The sequence below is a fragment of the Gymnoscopelus braueri genome, assembly GCF_963280865.1.
Source record: "Gymnoscopelus braueri genome assembly, chromosome: 15".
Classification (NCBI taxonomy): Eukaryota; Metazoa; Chordata; class Actinopteri; order Myctophiformes; family Myctophidae; genus Gymnoscopelus; species Gymnoscopelus braueri.
In genome coordinates this window covers 49,283,384-49,307,403 of record NC_137620.1, presented here as the reverse complement: position 1 = coordinate 49,307,403, position 24,020 = coordinate 49,283,384, and the positions used below count along the sequence as shown (strand labels likewise).

Sequence of the window (24,020 nt, the reverse complement as noted above, 5' to 3'; positions counted from 1 at the left end):
ATTTCTGCACATGTCATGTCATGGATCTGACAGGACACTGTTGTTTGAACTAGTCTTCAGTGCGTCATGTTGTTTCTAGTCAATCATAGTTTCAGCCCAAACTATGGCTGCAGGAAGAATGACATCTTTCACCATAGATCAGGGGTGATGCATGATATTTACAAACTCACTCAAGAGGGACACGTTGCATATACTGTCTGGCCATTCTATGTCACACGGAAGTAGCAAAAATAGCTGATCTACAAGCTCAAAATGTGTCACAGTGCGACATGTTTTGAGCTTGTAGATCTGTAGATGCTGATAATTGTTTTGCTATTTTTGAATTAGAATCCCGAATCCCTTATTTAATATCAAATGCATTTAGTTATACTTATGTTAACTTTATGAACATAAATACAAATACATTGGACATAAAATAGACAATACAATGTTAATACTAGTCATTAAGCTACTAATATAGACTGAAGTCATTAAAGTGGGTCATGTTTGCATGTTTGGAATTGTAACGGCTGAAATCAATAATATATCAGTATTCCCATATTAACCTGCGGGCCGCATGTGCCCCCCGGGCCGCCAGTTGCCCATGTATGCCATAGAATGATGCTGCTTTGACTATTAGCAACTTGGAAAACACTGGTTGTGGTGGATCAGTGAACATGCAGGCAAATCTGTATCAAATCTCAAAGATTTACTAAGGTTACCATTAGTAACACACTACGCCGTCCAGATGGTCATTGGCAAACCTCAGACGGGCCTGGACATGCACTGGCTTAAGCAGGGGGACCTTGTGCAGGACTTTATTCCATGACGGCGTAGTGTGTTACTAATGGTTTTCTTTGAGACTGTGGTCCCAGCTCTCTTCAGGTCATTGACCAGGTCCTGCCGTGTAGTTCCGGGCTGATTCCTCACCTTTCTCATGATCATTGATAGCCCACGAGGTGAGATCTTGCATGGAGCCCCAGACCGATGGAGATTGACCGTCATCTTAAACTTCTTCCATTTTCTAATAATTGCGCCAACAGTTGTTGCCTTCTCACCAAGCTGCTTGCCTATTGTCCTGAAGCCCATCCCAGCCTTGTGCAGGTCTACAATTTTGTCCCTGATGTCATCAGACGGCTCTTTGGTCTTGCCCATTGTGGAGTCGAGGTTAAAGTATGTGCAGGTGGTTAAAGGTGTCTTTTATACAGGTATACAGGTTTTATACTTGTTCTCCCCACTGTACATAGAATGGATAGAGACAGTGTAGTGTCTCAGTAAACTAGGATCACAGGTAAACCAAGAACCTATCAGTATAATAATACATTTTAAACATATCGGTGTATTCAAACTATACAAACTATAGGATGCCAGGGTCAACAAATGGACCTGGCATCTGTCTGAATTTCATTTTAAATTTGGCATAAAGACTGCATGGTATAAAAACCCAGCTAGAAGCATTTAAATGATTTAAGAACAAGAGCAGACATGTCACCTGGAGAAGAAGCTCATGGACATGCTTGTTGAAACAGTGTTTTTAGTTGGATCTTAAAACATGTCCACAGAGGCTGCAGCTTCTAAGACCTGAATGTATATGTCAGACCTATCAGTGTGCCGATGTGAGGTTGTTTCTCTGTTGCACATGGGAAAAGATGTCAGCCGGAGCCATCTGCTGGTGAAACAGTGTAACAACATGTCAGTGAACATTTCAGAATCTGGGAGCTACAGACTGAAAGGCTGAAGGCTCTGTCATCTTTGTGATTAACCTGGTAGGAGGAATGACCAATAGACCCTCAGGTCAGCTGACCTGAGGGTCCTGCTGGTCAGCTGACCTGAGGGTCCACATATCGTTGTATCAGGTCAGGTAGCTATTCAGGTACCTGAACATGCAGAGCTCTATATAATAATTATAATAATAATGTATTATTGACCATGCAGAGCTCTCTAAGTGAGCACTAGGACCCTGAAGCCAGTTCAAAGAGGCCAGAACTGGAGTGATGTGACACATTCTGCTGGACCTGCTTATAACAGTCTGGCAGGTGTTTTATAGAGGCAGGTGAAAAGTGAACTACAGTATCGCGTAAAGCTAACACACACCAAAGACTGGTGAGAGGTGCTGACCCCCTCGGAAGCAAACTTAAAAAACAAGAAAATAAGTGTTACACACACTGGTTCTATACACAGTGATTTTTATTTTATTTTTAATTGGTTAATGTTTAGGCCTTAATGATGGCCTTCCTCAGAATCAACAACATGTTTGGATTCTGAGGAAGAATGAACCGGTGAAAATATGTCCCTATATGTCTGATCCCTACCTGTGCTCCTGACCCTGAGCTGATCAGGTGTTCATAGACTTATGACTTGACTTGGGATATCTTATCATGTTTCATCTACCCCACACAAGCTGATCAACAAGCCCTGTCCCCTATATGCCGGCGTAAGTTATACCCCAGGCTGTGAACCACTGCTTTAAATGGCTAATGACTTAGATTATTATTATTACTACTACTTGTACCCTCTCTGTCTCTCCTCTCTCTCTGTCTGTCTCTGTCTGGTAGTGTTGATTTTGACAGCAAATTTGTATTTAGTTTTAGTCATTAGTCTTTTGAATCAAATTCCATTTAGTTTTAGTCATATTTTAGTCATCTGACATGTTTTAGTGTTTGTCTAGTTTTAGTCGACTAAATATCATAAGTTTTAGTCGACTAAATCTACAGTTGATTTAGTCGACTAAAATATTTTTTGGCAGGCCCTGATGGCGTCGTAATGGCTGATTTTACACTTGGTTGCATGCTGAAAATAGCAGATCTACAAGCTCACAACTGCGACGCGTTGTGAGCTTGTAGATCTGCTATTTTCAGATTGCAACACCCGAGCGCAACCAAACATATAATGACTTGTCTTTTAGTTCTACTGGATCTCTTCTACACTAGATCCCTCACTGACATTTTAGTCTAGTTTTTATTTGTTGACGAAATTGTCAATATATTTAGTCATAGTTTTAGTCATCATAGCTTAGATTATATTTAGTTATTTAGTTTTCATCAGTGAAAAAAGGTAGTCGACCAATATTTTTTGTCATAGTTTTAGTCGACGAAATCAACACTGCTGTGCTGTCTGGTTCTCAAAGTGGGGTCTATTCGAAAACAGCCGATCTACAAGCTCACAACAAATCTCAATGCATTGCATATTTATGAAAAAATATTTGGCACATGTTGACAAATCTTTGTCAAATGTTCTCTTATGGGGGTCCCTGGCCACAACGTCTTTACAGATGAGGGTTCATGGCCAAGTACACTAATTTGGGGGTCCTTGACATGTTAAAGAACATTTCACCATTCACCATTCATTGAACTAGATCTCACAGATTAGACATATCAGAATGTGGGTTTTTGTCTCTGCTGCAAATTTTAAAAGATGGCATTCTGAGCCATCTGCTGGTGAAACAGTGTAACAACATTGTGTCAGTGAACATGACTGCTTTTATATAGAAGGTTCAAACCTGGAAGAACAAAACAACTTCAAATACTGCTGAAGGGTTCTTGAGCAAGGCATTACAGGACAGCTCCCCGGTACCGGTCAGCTCCCAGTACAACAGCTGACCGGTACAACCATAGTCTATTACTGTTGTACTGGGAGCTGACCAGAGCAGTAGTAGATTGTGTGGTTGTACTGGTCAGTAGTATCAGACAGTGGTTGCACTGTACTTGTTGTCAATTACTTGTACAAGCTCTTGTTTTATTGGACCTGGTTTATTTGTATACACTTATTTGTTTTAGCTCTTGCTCAATTGAATTGAAATTGAATTGTTTAAGACAGTAGGCATAACTGATATATTGCACTTTTGCCTCAGTGCTAGGTATGCTCTTAGTTGCTTGTTTTAGAAGAAAATGCACTTCAGACTTCTGGTGATTAGTAGTTTTTTTGCCTACCTCTGTTGAATGCACTTATAAGTCGCTTTGGATAAAAGCGTCTGCTAAATGACTGTAGGGCCTAATGTAATGTAATGTAATGTAATGTAATGTAATGTACTGGTCAGTAACAGTAGTATAGAGGTTGCAGGCTACTGGTTACTTTAGCTAATTGTAAAGGTTTCCATGCACACAATAATGCCAGTGGAGAGCAGCAAATATCATCAGACATGTGAGCAGAAAGTGGATGTTTCAATGCATTATGACCACTGTTCATATTCATATTGAAATTGTATGAGCAAGACACACAGTGCACCTTGTTGACATAATTCTCCCTCTCAAATTTGTGGGCCTGAACATCAGCCTGTCAAACTACTTCAAAATCGTTCGCAAACGAAACACCAGATCACGTTCAACCCAGATTTGGCTCAAACAAGGGGATACATTTGTTCTACTGCTATGTGGAATGTCCTATTGATATAAATAATGCCACCAACAGTCATAAAAAGTGTGACTCCTTACCAGTGGTGGAAAGTAGCTAAGTACATTTACTCAAGTACTGTACTTAAGTACACTTTTGAGGTGTTTTTACTTTACTGGAGTATTTCCAATTTTACTTCTACTCCACTACACCTCAGAGGCAAATATTGTACTTTTTCTCCACTACAATTATTTGAAATCTTTAGTAACTAGTTACTTTGTAGATTTTGATTATTATTACCAAACATACATTAACCACTTCAGTCCTCGCGTCGCCATGCGACGCATTGTGAGCTTGTAGATCTGCTATTTTCAAAAGATATTTATACATTTGAAAGCTTGAAATGGGACATTCTGCATAATGAGCACTTTTACCTTTGATACTTTAAGTACATTTTGATACCAATACTTTTGTACTTTTTGAACAGTACATTTAGAATTCCGGACTTTCACTTGTAATAGAGTATTTCTATATTGCAGTATTGATACTTTTACTTAATAACTTAATTACTTAATAAATTGGAGTTATTGTCAGGATTATTATTCATAATTCTAATAATAACTGCAATTAATAATACTAATTAATAGTTATTATCATGATAGGGTTGTCTTCTGCTGTTTCTAAACACCTCCACAGCCACAGGAGGCGCTGTGAAGCCTGCCGTACAGCTCCACAGAGGACTCCATATCCCATGATGCACAGCGCGGACCGCGGAGCCGTTGTTGTTGCTAGGACACCGTCAGCTGCTGGTTGTTGTCAGCGAGCTGCGTCTGAATGTTACAGTCTGCGTTTAATACGTCATAGTTTACATTATTACGTCATATGTGTACGTATGACCGAATAACAGCCGTCGTGTGACGTCAGCAAATCTTTAAACTACTGAAAACGCGAGATTTTAAGCTTTTTAGCTTTTTAGCTTTGTGATGCTAAGATGCTAAAGCTGATGTGATCCAGACAGGTAGGCTGGTGTGTGTGTGTGTGTGTGTGTGTGTGTGTGTGTGTGTGTGTGTGTGTGTGTGTGTGTGTGTGTGTGTGTGTGTGTGTGTGTGTGTGTGTGTGTGTGTGTGTGTGTGCGTGTGTTTTAGTGTGTGTGTGTGTGTGCGTGTGTTTTAGTGTGTGTGTGTGTGTGCGTGTGTTTTAGTGTGTGTTCGTGACATGACTATCAGAAACAGTAAAATGTTCAAATAAGGTATTATTTCCTGGTGTTAAAGCTGTATTATGTAACTTTTTACTTAGTGGATATGTTTCTGATATTATATAGTTTAAACCAGGAGGTTGGCATCCATAGACATGAAGGGCCATGTTTTAATGTTCTTGATAGTCAGTGTGTCATGTCAAAATAAGTTTAATTATGACATCACATCAAAATGTAATATTTCCAACTGATGTTGATTGTCCATATATAGGCTATACATAACAACCTTTATTTGTATTTATTTTTATTCTTTCGAAATATTTTCTTTCACCTCAGGTTTTAATGACCATTAGACTCAGAGCAATAACCTCACCTGTCTCTCAGACTAAATAATAATAATAATAATAATAGTCCTACTACAATAACCCCCAATAATCTCTCAGACTGCCTCCCCAGGTCAGAGTTATCAGTTTGAATGAATGTAGAATTATGTGCAGGATTTCATTTGCATATAGTCCATGAGCCAGACAAGATTTAATTACCGAAAGAGTGGGCAAAACCAAACCTATATTACATTGTTCATAGGGTCAATACGAGTAAATAAATATATGATAACCTCTCCACAGGAGCAGCTTTTTCATGGTTATCACACATTTTGTTATTTTCCCCATACGTACATGACAGGTGAAAAAATTACAACATTTTAAAAAGAGTTATAATAATGAAACTTCCTGAGTTGATTACTTACATGAAGACAATGATTTATCGTATTACAAGTTTTCTGAAATTGTATATTTAAATATGCAAATTAGGCATTAGGAAAATATGCCTGAATTTGCATAACTTTCCAGAATCAACATTGGAACATTGGACAAAGCCAGAGTGAACATTCTTATTTAATGTTGTTAAGATTTTGGAGTCAAAGGTTTTTAACGAGGGAATATTCAATATCTGGCTCAATTTTGGGGCTCTGGCTCATGGACTAAATGCCTAATTTGCATATTTAAATATACAATTTCAGAAAACTCGTAATACAATAAATCATTGTCTTCATGTAAGTAATCAACTGGGGAAGTTTAATTATGATAACTATTTTTAAAACTATTTTCACCTGTCATGTACGTATGGGGAAAATAACAAAATGTGTGATAACTATGAAAAAGCTGCTCCTGTGGAAAGGTTATCATATATTTATTTACTCGTATTGACCCTATGAACAATTTAATATAGGTTTGGTTTTGCCCACTCTTTCGATAATCATTGCTGAATTTTGGGGCTCTGGCTCATGGACTAATACAGATGTGAGCCTGAGACGACTTCATTGAATTGACTACATTTTTATAAATATTTAATTTTAAAAGAAAAGACCTCTCTCTCACACCTGTGCCAGTGATCCCCCTCTCCTCTGTGCCAACATGTTGGCACCGTGCCTAAGGTTGCCCACCCCTCAGGTTTAGACTGATGCTAGGTTCATTGTTTAACCTGTGATCTTATAGTTTACTGCAGGGGTCTTACAACGTTTTCAGGCCAAGGACCCCCTAGCTGAGAGAGAGATGAAGCAGGGACCCCCTAATCTATATTGTATAAAATTGTGTTTCAGATTAAAGCTTTTTTTTTTACTTAGTCTGCTCTTTTTTCCCTCTACACCTATAGCCTCTTTGCCGAAAATAGCAGATCTACAAGCTCTCAACGCCTCGCAACGCGAGGCGTTGAGAGCTTGTAGATCTGCTATTTTCGGCAAATTTTCCCCTCAGAAAAGGAATTCTAGGTTCAAGTGGTTAATGTAAAAAAACTAAATCCTATCGCACAAAGATTTGGCGGACCCCCTATAGTAGCTCTGAGGACCCCCTAGGGGTCCCGGACCCCCTGGTTTACTGAGACACCATGTCTCTGCAAGGAACTCTTTAGATCCTATCTTTAATATCTGACATGTAGAGTTGTAATACCAACCCTTAACAGTCCATACATCCAAACAGAAAAGTCTGATCTGGTTGTATTAAACAACGTTAAACTCACCAACATTGCAGCTGTACAGAAAGCTTGGATTATCCTCTTTATATCTGTCAAGTTTTTGTTTCATAAAAATCCACCATAGAGACATGTTATCAGATACTTTATGTCAATACATTACGTGCAGGTGATTGTTTTTCTAAGTGCTAGAATTTGGAAGCCACCACAACGGTCCTGTGTAGCACCTGTTTATAAAATGTCACATAATGTAGGAGGCAGCGAGACGTTGTGTTATTGAAAACCAGCGCTTTCACACTCTGACACTTAGAAAGATAATCATCTGCACAGAATATAATCGTAAAATGGTAAATGGTGCATTTATATTACGTTGTTTAATACAATCAGATTGTGTTTGGATGAATGGGCTGTCAAGGGTTGGTATTGCATCTCTAGATTCCATCCAGATATTATAAATAGGATCTAAGATTTGCTTGCGGTTAGTGTGATCGTAGATGACTGAGGCTCTACACAGTCTCTATGCATGTGATGTATGACTTATTGAGAGTCACTCTGGATAAAGACTTGCTGCTACAGCAAGAAAATATTTTATATATAATTTTCTCCTCTCCCCTCCCCTCCCCTCCCCTCCTCTCCTCTCCTCTCCTCAGTATCAGATGGAGCGTGGTAACCGTGGTAACAGTGGTAAACTGATCTCTAACCAGCCTTATGATGAGAGTGTGGAGGTTCACGACTCTGAGGATGTAGCCAGTATCTACACCCCCACACCACACACACACAGCAAGGTCACACACACACACACACACACACACACACACACACACACACACACACACACACACACACACACACACACACACACACACAAAAGAAGAGGAGGTCCGCACACTGGTAGCTCCTAGTAGAAAGCATATTAATAAGTTAGCACAACGTTTCCACCGCAAAGGGTCTTCATCAGGTCTGATACATTACATGGAAAGGCGTGTTAAATACAGGAAGAGAGGAACGACCCAATCAAAGGCGGCTGTGGTAGTAATTAGTAATAGTCTGTCCTGATGAAGGTCTAACGACCGAAACGTTGAATAATAAAGAGCTCCATTTTTTTGCAAGATCCAGATGGTGTGCGGGTCCCATTCTTTGATCTAAACCATCAAGAGATCTCCTCCATAATTTGTACATTTTTGACTTTTACGCACCTGTCGCTAACCCTTGGGGTGTGCATCGGCCTCCTTCACAAAAGTAATGAACCAGCAAACACACCCACCAGATCTACAGGCTCAGGCTGAGTAGAGTGAAGGGGGCGGTAACGCCATCAAAAAAAAGTAAAACAACTGTCCAAATAAGGGCATTCTGGGTGGGGTGGTTAAGAGGCCAACAGCATAGTTCATGTGCAATAGACCACTTAAAGGTTCTATGACATTCATTTTCACTTTTTTTATTGTCTCCGCCGAAGGTGGAGAATATGTTTTCGCTTTGTGTGAGCAAACATTGTTAGCCAAGCTAACATTGGGCAAGCTCCACATGACACGTGTCAAGTTGTTGACACCAATGCCTCTGATTGGCTAGAGGGACGCGTGACGAAATAAAATTCTATAAATAGGTGTGTCACTTCAAAAAGCCCTTACTTTTTGAAGTGAGGTAAAACAGGATCAATCAGTCTTGATTGGAACAGTACCTTCAGTAAGTCCAAGTCACCCATCTGTGCGTGTGTGTTTCCCTCTGAGAACACCTAACATTGGTCAAGCAAAGGCGCAGAAGGCCAAAGCTAAGAAAGCATACTCATCTACAATTGTAACGTAGAAGAGGACTAGAGTTGAAATGATCCCACAACAAAGCCGAACTCTTAATACGTGTCAATATGTTGACATCAATGTCTCTGATTGGCTAGAGGGACGCATGACGAAATACAATCCTATAATAAAAAGGTGTGTCACTTCAAAAAGCCGTTTACGTTTTTGAAGCGAGGTAAGACAGGATCAATCAGTCTTGATTGGAACAGTATCTTCTAGTCCAAATCACCCGTCCGTGCGTGTGTGTGTCCCTTTGAGAACACCTGACATTGGTCAAGCAAAGGCGCAGAAGGCCAAAGCTAAGAAAGCATACTCATCTACAACAGTAACACAGAAGAGGACTAGAGTTGAATTGATCCCACAACAAGACCGAAATCTTAATACGTATTAATATGTTGACACCAATGCCTTTGATTGGCTAGAGGAATGCATGACGAAATACAATTCTATAAATAGGTGTGTCACTTCAAAAAACCGTTTACGTTTTTGAAGCGAGGTAAGACAGGATCAATCAGTCTTGATTGGAACAGTATCTTCTAGTCCAAATCACCCGTCCGTGCGTGTGTGTGTCCCTCTGAGAACACCTAACATTGGTCAAACAAAGGCGCAGAAGGCCAAAGCTGATCAAACACACCAATCAACTGCTGAAACTGTTCAAGACAATGAAGATGAAGAAGACAGACAAGTATTTGAACAAACCAGTCAATTATGACGACTCCCATATGATAGATTGCTTCAATGTAAACAAAGCATTGCTTCAATTAAACAGAGCTAAGAATCATAAAGAAAGAATGAAATTAATCAGAGACAAAAAATTGCTAAATGACAAAAGACGAAGACTAGCCATGAATGCTTACAATATGACACAGCAAAGATTGCTACAATCTCTGGAAGAAAAAGTAGAAGAGTCTGAAGAGAACATCGAAAGGAAAAAAAGGAACTGGTCAGAGTATTTAAATAATGAAAGACAACATCAACAAGCACATAACACGAGTAAGAAGAAACGATACAGATCACAAGAATTAGAAGTTAATGAAGCTGCTCTCGCATTCTTAAAGAAGATGTCCGAAAGTGGACCCAATTATGTCTGTGGTTCCTGTGAACGAATGCTCTACAGAGAATCAGTGGCAGAGTTTAAACCTGGAAATCATACAGGAACGATAGATATTGTAAGTCTCCTAGGCAAAAACCCAACTGCAATCAAGCAAAACAACACTTGGATGTGCCACACGTGTCATCGGGCCATTAAACTTGGGAAACTCCCTACACAGGCTTGGGCTAACAACTTATTACTCGACCCAATACCCAAAATATGATTTTTAAATCATTTTTTTTTAAATAAATATTTCTTTAACATACACCTTTTTATTTAACTACAGTATATATCTTTTACTCTACTGTATCTCATTAGTTATTGCTATGATAATATAATTGCTATAGTCTGCTGGTGGAGACTTGTGCTCCGAGGAGCACATTTTCTAGTTTTTTATGTTTTTTTTGGGGGTTTTATGACCTCAATTACACCCAAAAAATCTGAACTTTGAACATTCAGTGGATTTTCTGTGGTCTGGGGTTTTCTGAATAATTAGGCTGAAAAGTAATCTGAGTTTGGCCCTTCGGCAGTGAGGTCACAGTCGATTAATCCCGCCCACTCTCCTCCTCGCCCCTCCCCTCCCCTATCCTTTCCTTTGGGGGGGGCGGAGCAGAGGTGATGATTGACAGGCAAAATCCCTCACCAGCGACACCCGCAGGCAAAGATTTATTTTTTCATTGCAGTTGAAAAGGCTTTAGAAATGTGAGAGAAAAACACCTGCCATGGATCACTGGAATGGATTTTTTTGTTAAAACTTTCTATACACGTTTGAAGGACCATGACAAAGACTTTTAATGTGTGGTAAAACTGAACGTCATGAAACCTTTAACAGACGACGTCACACTGGTTGCAAATGAAACCCATTCTGTCAGGTCTCGCTAGGACGCGCCTCACTAGCCAACACACAAGAGCAGGTTGGGGTGTGCTGAAACCAGCGAAACCCCGAAACAATATGTTGGGAATTGATTGCGTGAAACAATCACCTGTGCGTCCATCTCAATGTTGGTAAACAAATAAGTGGTCTATACATTACCATACACAGCTAAATGGACACATTAAGATTAAAAGTACCTCTATGATAAAAACGCCTAAAAGTAACGACCACTAACAGAGTAGGTGCAGCAGATGCAATACAAAAAAAGTTATATTAATAAAGCGGACAAAAGAACAAAACCAGTGCAAAATGACAGATATACTAAGAAAAGTGATAAAAAATATAAATATAAAGATACAGAGGAATCACAGGAATGGCTTCTTGGTTGAACCCCACAAGGAGACATAGTATTGAGTGGGTTTGTGTGTCACTTTTTCATTTCAGCTAAAAAGCATTATTTTACACTTTGGTTATTCAAAAATAGCAGATCTACAAGCTCATAGCGCGGGAGCTTGTATATCTGCTATTTTTTTTAAATCGTGAAAATGTGTGCAAATCATTGAATATACATTTTTTTCAAGCAAACATTTTTAACTCAAATCTTTGCTTCCGGGGGTCCCTGGAACAACATATTTTGAGATGGGGGTCCTTGGCCAAATACATATAATTGTGGTGTCCTTTTTGGTTTGAGAACCACTGATATATAGTAACATACGTTTTTTTTTTAAAACTGTTTTTAGAAGACATTCTAAAAACAGACATTTTATAGAATCGGCTTCAGGTCTTAATGGGTTAACACGCCTTGCCATGTATTGGTGTATGGGTATGTGGGCTCGTATAATTTTTCATAATTTTTCATGATGTTTTTGGGTTTATTTTGTTGTTCTGTATTTGTATTTGCATTTGTTACTGCATTCCTGTGTATGACAGTAAGTCAAGGGAGTGTACCCACATGAACTGCCTTTTAAAACATTTTCAACTGGTATTTAGTCATTTGTATATGTAATGGATCAGAGTCCTCCATCCAAAACAAAAGGGGTATATAGGGACTTATGTGTTGTATGAAGAATTATGATGATGCCTATGAACTAGCCTGTTTTTAGACGGACCGATTCCTGTGCGACACCCTGGTCCCCCTATTTAACTGTCCCTAATGTTTACATCGCCATACACGCTGAGGAAGGCTTGACGCCGAAACGTGTCCGTGTACGCTGTTGTCCATGCTGGTGCATATGAATTAAAAGTACCAGAAGGACTTTGGAGTGCTGGCTATTGCTTTATTTACGGCTCGTATAAGCCTCAGGGAGCTGAACGCCCCTGCCTTACATAGTTTCAGGTCACCCTTTGGGCAAGGTTTTAGCACCCGTTAGCCCCCGATCCCCCCCCCATCAGGGTTACCAGACTACTGCCTTGTAGTGAGGCCCCGGAAGGTCAAAGGCTGGTTGCCCTAACAGGGCAACCAGACTATAGTAATCCTTACGCTTTATTATTATTGTAGATAAACTTTATTTTGCACCGCATCTCCTCCCACAGTTTATTTTTCCCAATTTAGTGCCATATGTCAAAATGACCGGCTTCATCGGGAATCGTGTGCTTGTATTTTGCTAAGAGATTGGTTACATAGTTTAATTGATATTGATTTATTAGTGCATTAAATATCCCCATCCACTTTCATGGGAAAATGAAAAGACTCCAATTCAAGTTTTTCTTTCTCAGAAACCGTAAGGGCTAGAGTTTCAAGACTTGGAGGGGTGGTTCATGATTTAGTCCAAAATTATTATAAAAAGAATTAAACCAATCAGCCTCATGGTGGCGCTATAACAGCTCCCTTTACGTTTTGGCCTATAACTCTTGAACCGTAGATCGTAGAATAAAAATCTTTTTACCCTAGATTCCTTGGGTCATGACGCAACTCCCCATATAGGCCACGCCCATTTGCGTCAGGATAGATTTTCCGCCATTTTGAATTTTCTTCAAAACACACTTTTAGCTCCTCTTCCCACATATTTTCTCCAAATTTCACAAAAATCGGTACACATGATCTCTGGACCCATGCGATAATCTGGAGCGAAACAGAATTTTGATAGTCCATACCGTTCGTCCGTAAATGGCTTCCAAAGTTAAAGGGAGGGGCCCGTTTTACAAAAAAGCCCACAAATCACGAACAAAACGTCCAGTCAATCCCAAATTTGAATCACATGTCAAGGGTGGTTTACTCAACAAATCCCCAAAAGAATTTCCACTTTGATCCATAGGGGGCGCCACAAATGCTCAAAATGTAACCGTTTGATGCAAAAACCTTATTTTGGGGGGATCAATCCTCTCAAAATGAAACGCAAGTGATCTCAGGAGTTACGTGACAATGTAATTGGCACAGCCTCCGACGGTATTCCTCCCAGCGTATTCCTCGAGTCCCGGCGGCAGCGACCCGCGACTAGCGTCGGTGCAACCACACTCTGCAATTGCCCTGAATTGCGACGCGTCTAGTTAATACATGTTCTACTGGGAGCTACTAGTAATAATAATAATAATAATAATAAACTTTATTTGTATAGCACCTTTCATGACATGAAATGCAGCTCAAAGTGCTTTACAGAGCAAGAATACAATTACAGTTAGAACCAATTTAACAATAAAGCAAACAAAGATAAAATAAAATAAAATAAAAGCAAGCAAAAGCAAAGGCATAAAACAACATTAAAATAGGGAATACAGTGAGGAATTAAAAATCAACCAAAGAATCAGCTAAAAGCAAGAGTGAAGTAATAGGTCTTGAGCTGTGCTTTAAAGCTATCGACAGAGGCTGCCTGTCTTAGGTGTAATGGGAGTTTATTCCACACTGTCGGTCCGTAAAAGCAGAATGCTGCTTCACCGTATTTTTTATATGTCATTGTAGGCACCTCGAGCAGGTCAGCACTAGTGTGTGGCACCTCGAGCAGGTCAGCACTAGTGTGTGGACCTCCTTTTCTTTTTCTCTAATGTGTGTATTTTGGTTCAGCACCTGATATGTTTTGGGCGTTTTTTTGTTACTTTATTTCGGTTTTAGGGTTAGGGTTGGGTTAGGGTTATGTTATTTAAAAAACATTTTTGCCTAATTTTACCGATTTTTTTTTTAATCAAAAAATTCCAAAATGATATAATTTTTGCAAAATCGATTGGGTGCGTTACCGCGTGTGTGTGTGTGTGTGTGTGTGTGTGCTTCTTTCTGAACTCACAACACAAACACACACACACACACACACACACACACACACACACACACACACAGTAACGCACGTCACACACATCACGGTAGAGATGTATTTATTTTTTAACACAAATAGCTGATGCACAAGCTCACAACACGCCACGACACAAACTTGTATATCTGCTATTTTCATTATATTTGAAAACCAATGATGTCATTCAAATCTAATCTATATTTTATAATCAATTAAATGTATTAACCCCTGCATGTCATGTCTCTCATGTGTCTCAGACAGGACCCGGCCACGGGAACAGGAAGGGGCGTGGCCTGATGGCGGCGGCCAATAGCAGCAGCGACGAGTTTGACGAGGAGGAGCAGGGGGGAGGGGAGGAGCAACAGCAGCAGCAGAAGGCCAAAGAGCCAATGGGACGGCAGCCCGCCCTCCTAACGAGCCCTAACGAGGGGGCGGGGCCGGAGGAGGAGGAAGAGGAGGAGGAGGAGGACTCCGAGGAGGAGGAGGAGGACTCTGACGACGATGAAGAGGAGGATGAGGATGATGAGCGGGGGGGCGGGGCTGAGGGGGCGTACCATCCCGCCGACTACGACAACCTGCCCGTCTCCACGGAGATCAAGGAGCTGTTCCAGTACATCACACGGTAACGGCCTGGAGCAGGGGTCTGCAACCTTTACAGGCCAAGGACCCCCTGGTTGAGAGAGAGATGAAGCAGGGACCCCCTCTATATTGTATAAAAATTGTGTTTCAGATTATACTTTTTTGTTTACGTGGTCTGCTCTTTTTTTTCCCTCTACACCTATAGCCTCTTTTGCCAAAAATAGCAGATCTACAAGCTCACAACGCCTCGCAGCGCGAGGCGTTGTGAGCTTGTAGATCTGCTATTTTTGGCTGAAGTTCTCCTCAGAAAAGGGATGCTAGGGTTCAAGTGGTTAATGTAAAAAAGAAAAATCATATCACACAAAGATTTGGCGGACCCCCTGTAGTAACTCTGAGGACCCCCTAGGGGTCCCGGACCCCCTGTTGAAGACCCCCTGGCCTAGGCTATTCAAAAATAGCAGATCTACAAGCTCGTACTAGGTTGTGAAAATGTGTGAAAATCTTTGAATATATATATTTTTAAAGTGAACATTTGTAACTCAAATCTTTGCTTCTGGGGGATTCTACAAATGTCTTCTAATTCGTGACTTTATTTGGAAAAGAATAACTTGTGTTGCTATAATATCAGTGGTTCTCAAACCTTTTTTCACGTGAAGGGCCCCCACAATGATATGTATTTGGCCGCGGACCCCCATGTGAAAATATTTTGTTCCAGGGACCCCCAGAAGCAAAGATTTGACTTAAAAATGTATATACATATTCAAAGATTTGCACACATTCTCATGACTTATTTTTTCCAAAATAGCAGATGTACAAGCGCTATGAGCGAGCAGTATTGATACAGTACTTTTACTTAAGTAAAGAAATTGAGTACTTTTCCCACCACTGTGTATAGATACACTCCACAGGTAGTAGAGTTATGGATCATAATAATAATAATGTGTATATTGTTGTACAGATACACTCCTCAGGTAGTAGAGTTATGGATCATAATAATAATAATGTGTATATTGTTGTACAGATACACTCCTCAGATAGTAGAGTTATAGATCATAATAATAATAATGTGTATATTGTTGTACAGATACACTCCTCAGATAGTAGAGTTATATATCATAATAATAATAATAATAATGTGTATATTGTTGTACAGATATACTCCTCAGATAGTAGAGTTGGATCATAAGTTGAAGCCGTTCATTCCAGACTTCATTCCAGCAGTAGGAGACATCGATGCCTTCATAAAGGTAAACCACTTACGTAACCATAGTAACCACCATGTTCATCATTATTGGATGTCTGGGGTGTAGGGCTGTCCCCCGATTGGACTCAGGAAGTCCAATCAGAGTCGGGAGTTTAACGAGACTATTCAACATTTTTTTTGTATACAGAAAATAGGTCTTTAATTATGACCTTTATTGGAGGATACAATTGCAAGTGTTTCATAAACTTTCAATGCTGATTTAGAGCACATTACATAGTGAAGTGCAACAGAGCCATAGGAATTCATGTCCAACCCAGATTTGGCTCAACAAAGGGAATGAACTCGTTCTCATGCTATTCATCAAAAATGTGGAATGCCCTACCAAAAGGAGTAAAGGAGTGTAAAACCCTACTCACTTTCAAAACTGCCCTAAAGATACACCTTCAGGAGGCTGCAATTCAAAAATGGCCCCTGTCTAAGTCTTAACCTACCCCCCCCCCCCCATTTCTTTTTCTTCTCTTGTACATATTTTTCTCTCTTCATACCAGTAACCTGAAAGCTGATTGTATGACATTCTGTATAGTAGTGTGTATATCTGTCTGTCTCTTATATGTCATCATGATTTGTGTGCATGGGGTTCTCATCTTAAACAAGCTCAGTGCTTAATGAGTCTTCCAGTTTAGTAGACCTTGTATTGTGAATTTGTACTTCCATGTACTGATGTTCTCATGTCTTACTAAATAAAGTACATCAATCAATCAATCAATCAATTGTTTTTGAACATTTAAAAGCAATGAATCCGTTAACTAAATGATGGCAGACTGCTTATTTTAATTGACAACAAGGTAGGACTACATACAGTTCAGAGCACAACGCTACTGTATCAATGAGCTATGTTCACATCCAGTAGTCTCTGGTGCAAGACAACATAAATAACAGTAAAGACAACATAAATAACAGTAAAGACAACATAAATAACAGTAAAGACAACATAAATAACAGTAAAGACAACATAAATAACAGTAAAGACAACATAAATAACAGTAAAGACAAGATAAATAACAGTAAAGACAACATAAATAACAGTAAAGACAACATAAATAACAGTAAAGACAACATAAATAACAGTAAAGACAACATAAATAACAGTAAAGACAAGATAAATAACAGTAAAGACAACATAAATAACAGTAAAGACAACATAAATAACAGTAAAGACAACATAAATAACAGTAAAGACAAGATAAATAACAGTAAAGACAACATAAATAACAGTAAAGAAAAAAGACTGCACTGTCAAACTTTTTATTGAATTAATCAGGAATGACTTAATTAATTCCTTTTAATTATTAAGGAATTAATTGTCATAACGACTAAATTGAGGAGAAAATGTGGTAAAAAGAAAACAGAATTGTGGTATTTTTGTTTGTGCAATATTAAAAATAATCTCTGTGTGTCCTTTCTCTCTGTCTCCCTCTTTCTGTCTCTCTTTCTCTCCCTTTTTCTGTGTCTCTTTCTCTCTGTCTGTCTGTCTGTCTGTCCCTCTCTCTCTCTCTATGTCTCTCTCTCTCTCTCTCTCTCTCTCATATCTCAGGTCCCCAGACCAGATGGAGTGACAGACAGTCTAGGTCTGTTGGTGTTAGATGAGCCGTGTGTCAAACAGTCTGATCCTACTGTCCTCTCTCTGTGGCTGTCTGAAGACACCAAGCAACACAGCACTACACAGGTAGACACACACACACACACACACACACACACACACACACACACACACACACACACACACACACACACACACACACACACACACACACACACACACACACACACACACACACACACACAAAATATTTATTTATGTCCACATAATGAGAAGTACAGGATGTACAAAGGACATAAACACTGCCAGTGCAGTCAGATGAAGGGAAAACAGACAGTTACAAAGTGCATGTAAAGCAGAGCATTGTTACATACAAAACAAAAGATGACATACTTGTCGAACACAGCGGACAACAATCATGGGTAAAGGAAGCAACGCCTCCTCCAAATTGAGCGGCTTCCTATAATAGCTGATATTGAGCAGTACCTTGCTAATTGTTTAGCCCTCCTTTTGGAGAGGCCGGCCATTTGCAGGCCCCTTACAACCAACTTGTGCACGTGTCCTAGACTACCAAAGATAACAACCAAAAGTTTACATAGCAGAGAGATGGTCTGCTCTAGATGATGATATTTTAGCACTTTGGTTAGGAAGGCTTCCTCTAAGCTGTAATCAAAAGTACAGCCGACCTCGACAATGAACACCTCCCTATGGTTTTCATTAACAACAATGACATCAGGGGTGTTAGCTGAAATGTTAGAGAACACAGAATCATCGTTACACAGGCTAAACATGCTCGGCTTCACAGTAGAATGCTTATACAGCATGATGGAGGACCTGAAAATAGAAGAGATATCTTTTGATCAAAGGGATTCTACCGTTGCGCCTCAAGCCTTAGACGGCCGGTCCGGTGCGTCACAGGAGTAGGGACAGTATATACAGAAGAGAGAACACTGGAGCAACACGGACAGTTTAGGCCTTTTATTTAGATCGGTGCAGGTACAACAGAATGACTGAAGTTTCGACCTTCCTCAGAGTCATAGGTGGCAGCAACAAGGTAAGCAGTTATATACAGAGGTGAGCATGGGCTGTGCTCTCAATAAACCAATGGTGGATGGCCCTCTGTTTAGTGGTAATTACCTAGTACTGCATGTCACAGTCTGAAGGATGCGCCCATCAGTGGTGATTAGGCTTAGATCTGGGCATGTGGACCATTTAGCATATTGCAAGATATGGAAAATAGTCTACACATATAGTGCCTTGTTAAGGTTAGCTTAGAAAAACAGTGTATAAGTAGAAAGAGGCAAAATTAGGCCAATGCAAAAACATTTAGAATACATTTGACTAAATAATTATTCACAACAAAGAGATAATTCACAAAAAAGATAATTCACAAAAAAGGGGAACACTCTCAAGAGTACAGAGCACACAAAAGCAAAGTCAGGAAACCTCAGGGACCGTCTATAGAAAGCATGAAAGGCTCAGTTCTTCATTTAGACCATTGGAAGCAGTTTGTTAATTATGTCTCCACCCCGTGATGGGACTGACATTTTTTCAATTCCCCAAAATTTCAGGGATGCTGGAGAGCCATGATTTGCTGATTTATAATGCCTGGCCATGGCATATTCTGGGTTGTTAGTGCGAATAGCAGTTTTGTGCTCGCCTATACGGAGTTTAAGTGGTCTCTTGGTTTGACCAATATATGCCAGTCCACAGGGACACTTGAGCATATATACCACATGGGTTGAGTTACAATTTATAAATGAGGATATTTTGTATTTTTTACCTGTACGTGGATGGGTAAAGAATTTAGCATTCGTTGAATTAGAGCATTGGGCGCAGTTGCCACATTTATAGAAACCCTGTGGGGGACTAGGGAGCCAGGAAGGGGGGGAGGGTGTGTTCATGTCCGAGTGGACAAGACGGTCTCTGAGGCTTCTAGAGCGTCTGAAAGAAAAGAGAGGAGGATCATTACACATGTTGACAAGTTTGGGATCACTTTTTAAAACGTGCCAATGTTTTAGGAAAGCATTCTTAATTAGCCCTGCCGCTGGAGAATATTGTGTTGAGAAACAGAGCCGAGTGGGTGTCTGTTTAGGTTTTTTTATTAGTAGGGACGTTCTGTCTGTATGTAGGGCTCTGTTATATGCTGCGTCTAGGTCCACTGGATTATAACCTCTTTCTGTGAAGCGGTTAGTGAGCTCTGTGGCTTTTGATTCAAAGTCTGTGGTGGAGCTGCAGTTACGCCTAAGGCGCAGATATTGGCCAATAGGAATATTCCGTATGAGTTGTTTAGAATGGTTGCTATTCGCTCTTAGTAAAGTATTCCTACTGAGTGGTTTACGGTAAATAGTGGTGTCAAACAAACCATCAGTACTTTTAAAGATGGTAAGGTCTAGAATCTGTCTCCATCTGTCTCTCTCTCTCTCTCCCTCTCTCTCTGTCTCTCTGTCTCTCTCTCTCTCTCTCTCTCTCTCTCCCTCTCTCTCTGTCTCTCTGTCTCTCTCTCTCTCTCTCTCTCTCTCTCTCTCTCTCTCTCTCTCTCTCTCTCTCTCTCTCTCTCTCTCTCTCTCTCTCTCTCTCTCTCTCTCTCAGTTAAAGAAGGTATCCAGTGTGTCTAACGCTCAGAAGAACCCCAGAGCGTTAGACAGTTGGATGGACAGCATCTCAGAGCTCCACAGATCCAAGCCTCCAGCCACAGTGCATTACAGGTTTACATTACATTACATTACATTACAGTACAGATTACATTGAAGGGTTTCCAAATGGACCCTTACAGGTCTGTAACTCTGAGTGTACAAATGGAACCAAATGGACCCTTACAGGTCCATTTGGTTCCATTTGTACACTCTCAGTTATAGGGGTCCTTGAAATTAAAAAGTTTGAGAAGCACTGATCTAGGAATAAATAAATAAATCCATTAATAATTGTTAAAGTGCAGCTACAATAATAATGTGAATCAGGGACCAATTCAGGGACCACTTCAGGGACCACCCAGAAGAGAATATTTGGGGTTCAAAATTCTAAATCTAAATCATTCAAGATTTTCCGAACATTTTCGCTAGTTTTCAAGTATTTGAAACAAAAATGCAGATTGACAAGCTTGTAGATCTGCTGTTTTTGTACAGCCAACCTTTACATGGATAAAGTGGTTAAGATGACTGTGATGCTACTTAACTACTTTTGCTGGGGGACCCCCCGGAACCCCCCTAAGGACCCCTGGGGGTCCCCGGACCCCACTTTGAGAACCCATGCTGTAAATGACATAAATGGTATCAGAATGTCACAGACTGACATACTCTCTGATACTGATAACCAGCATTGTAGGCAGTAAATCAACAGCTTTTCTGATACTGGTATTGATACAGGAACAACAACTCTAATTACAGGTTTGTAATTGTTATTTAACCACTTGAACCCCTGCCTCCCCATTCTGGGGGGGGGGGGGATATTCACGCCGATCTACAAGCTCACAGTGAGCTTGCTGAGGCCAAGATCACTTTGGTTTAGTTATCTTGCCATGATGTAACTCCTAAGGTGGACAAGAAATGTAAAATAATTGCTCCATTGATTAGAAATTGATCATTCAAAATAATGCTCCTCATTGACGTACATTGTACGGTCAAAGTCACTCTTTTAGCACATAAACAAACACAAACAAAGCTGATTCAGACAATATAGAACATCAACAAACCCAGTACTGTTTGTTTTTTTTAATAAAAATGTCAACTTCCTGATGATTTTGCTGTTAGATTGTTTAGTTTTTTACAAACAGTACTGGGTTTGGTGATGTTCTATGTTGTCTGAATCAACGTTGTTTGCATTCGTAAAAAATTGTTATGCTTCCTTCCAGCCGCTCCATGCCGGACATCGACAGCCTGATGCAGGAGTGGCCCCCCCAGCTGGAGGAGCTGCTGGGCCCCGTGGGTCTGCCGGGGGCCAACCTGGACTGTGAGCTGAAGGACTACGTGGACGTGGTGTGTGGTCTGCTGGACGTCCCCGTCTACAAGAACCGAGTCCAGTCTCTGCACGTCCTGTTCACCCTCTACCAGGAGTTTAAGAACTCCCACCACTTCAAACACACTGTCACACCTGTTCACCCTCTACCAGGAGTTTAAGAACTCTCTCCACTTCAAACACACTGTCACACCTGTTCACCCTCTACCAGGAGTTTAAGAACTCTCACCACTTCTACACTACAGGTCACACAATGGACAATTGTTATGCATCTAGGCTCATTCCTATGTTTTTGAATGCCAATCGCGTAGATCTACGCGAACCTATTTAAAGCCGCAGCGTGCCAGTCGCGTAGATCTACGCGAACCGCAGATTCGCGTTGAAAATTTTCCAGGTGCACTTTCGGAATTTTTTGATCCATTTCCGGTTCCGGTTTGATGACCGGAAACAGAATTATTTGGGATCCGGTTTTGACGATCACGCCGGCTCTCATTCTAAAGCGCAAACTGAAACTCAATTCTCTTCCTGTAGTTTTTTCTCCTCGCATATCACTGTTTAACGTAATCCGCTCTAACTACAATCATGGAGATCCGTTTGACATGCGGTTTTCACTGGGAGATACAGTGAGATGTCGCGGATGTAAACAGACCGTGTACGGCTCAATCTTAAGGATTTTAACAAGATCTATGGCGACATGAAAAAAACAAAAAAACAACAATAACACGTTGGCACTGGTGAGTACATTATGAGATTAACCTCTGGCGGTCAATGTGTTAATGTACCTGGTGTGAGTCGGGGGCAGGGGTGCAATGCTCACTGGACGGCCTTGCACGCCGTGCCGGAACCTATTTGACCAGGAGCACACGCATAGAATGAACCTATTTGACCAGAAGCACACGCAGGCACACGCATAGATTTAAAACTACTTTAAATTCGCACCTCAACAAAGTTTTCAAAGGCTCCCGACTCACACCTAGCGAATTAACATAGGAATGAGCCTATAGATGCATATCAATTGTCCATTGTGTGACTTGCAGTGTAGGTGTTAAGCGACGTGCGCGTCACGTCATTGAAATAGAGTGCAAGAACATGAACCAAATGAACAATGCATGCCTGGTCGGGAGCCTTTGTAAACTTGGTTGAGGTGTGAATTTAAGGTTGTTTTAAATCGATGTGTGTGCGTGCTCCTGCTCAAAAAGGTTGTAGCACGGCGTGTTACCGCGTCCCAAGACCATGGCATCCCTGTTCACTACGTCTTGAGAGTATAATCTTATATCTTTCCGTGTGGTTGTATATTTTCTGTTTGATGTTTTTGATTGATTGATTGAATACTTTATTAACAGTTTGCAAAAAGTACAGCGGTACAGTTCTACAATAATGCTAAAAGGATAACACAGAGGGCTTGTATCCATTGTGGTCCTGTGTATTCAATTCATAAAGACGTATAAAGACACAATACTATATAATCAATACTGAGAGCAATAAAAGTATATTTACAGAAACAAACAGCGGGGGTGATATCTTTTGGCTAGAAGACCTGTCAAGGTCCAGTTGCAAGCAGTGGTGGAAAAGGTACTCGCATTTTGTACTTGAGTAAAAGTATCAATACTGCAATGAAGAAATACTCTGTTACAAGTCCAGAATTCAACATTTACTTGAGTAAAAGTACAAAAGTATTGGTATCAAAATGTACTTAAAGTACCAAAAGTAGAAAGTACTCATTATGCAGAATGTCCCATTTCACAAGTTTCAAATGTGTACAAATGTGTGTAATTTTGTTTTTTGCAGATCTACAAGCTCACAACGTGTCACGAGTCACGATGCATTGTGAGCTTGTAGATCTGCTATTTTCAAATAGCCGAAGTCTATATAGGGCTGAAGTGGTTAATGTATGTTTTGTAACAGGGGGTCCCCAGCTAAATGTGTTAATACAGCATCACAATCATTTTAACCACTTTATCCATAAAACAATTTGCAGATCTACAAGCTCGCAGCGAGTCACTGTGCCGTGCTGCGAGCTTGTTCATCTGCTATTTTTGAAAATATTTGAATATATACATTTCGAAAAACTAAATTTTATTTTTATTTGTTTTTGTCTCCTCTCTTCTGGTGTGGCTACATTTCACTGTGTGTAATTAGCCTTGGATCAAGACTATTATAGATGTATTTTACTGAGTGTGTTTACTTTCGTATCTATGATAGTCTTGGGCTTCACACCCCAAATTGTCACTGGA

General features: G+C 40.3%; 1 protein-coding gene across 2 annotated transcripts; it reads left to right on the top strand.

Moving 5' to 3' along the window:
- Positions 1–5,103: 5,103 nt before the first annotated feature.
- Positions 5,104–21,947, top strand: ift46 (intraflagellar transport 46 homolog (Chlamydomonas); the record flags this gene model as incomplete). Of its 2 annotated transcripts, XM_080451928.1 has the most annotated exons (8): positions 5,104–5,326; positions 8,122–8,256; positions 14,707–15,071; positions 15,924–15,936; positions 16,195–16,275; positions 17,827–17,958; positions 20,425–20,540; positions 21,683–21,947. In XM_080451928.1, the coding sequence occupies exons 2-8, from the start codon at positions 8,128–8,130 to the stop codon at positions 21,945–21,947; spliced, it is 1,101 nt and encodes a 366-aa protein (XP_080308054.1). In that variant the 5' UTR covers positions 5,104–5,326; positions 8,122–8,127. The 2 variants fall into 2 exon arrangements, with proteins under 2 accessions (XP_080308054.1, XP_080308053.1); XM_080451927.1 differs by lacking the exon at positions 15,924–15,936 and having other exon boundaries at positions 16,182–16,275.
- Between the last annotated feature and the right edge of the window lie 2,073 nt (positions 21,948–24,020).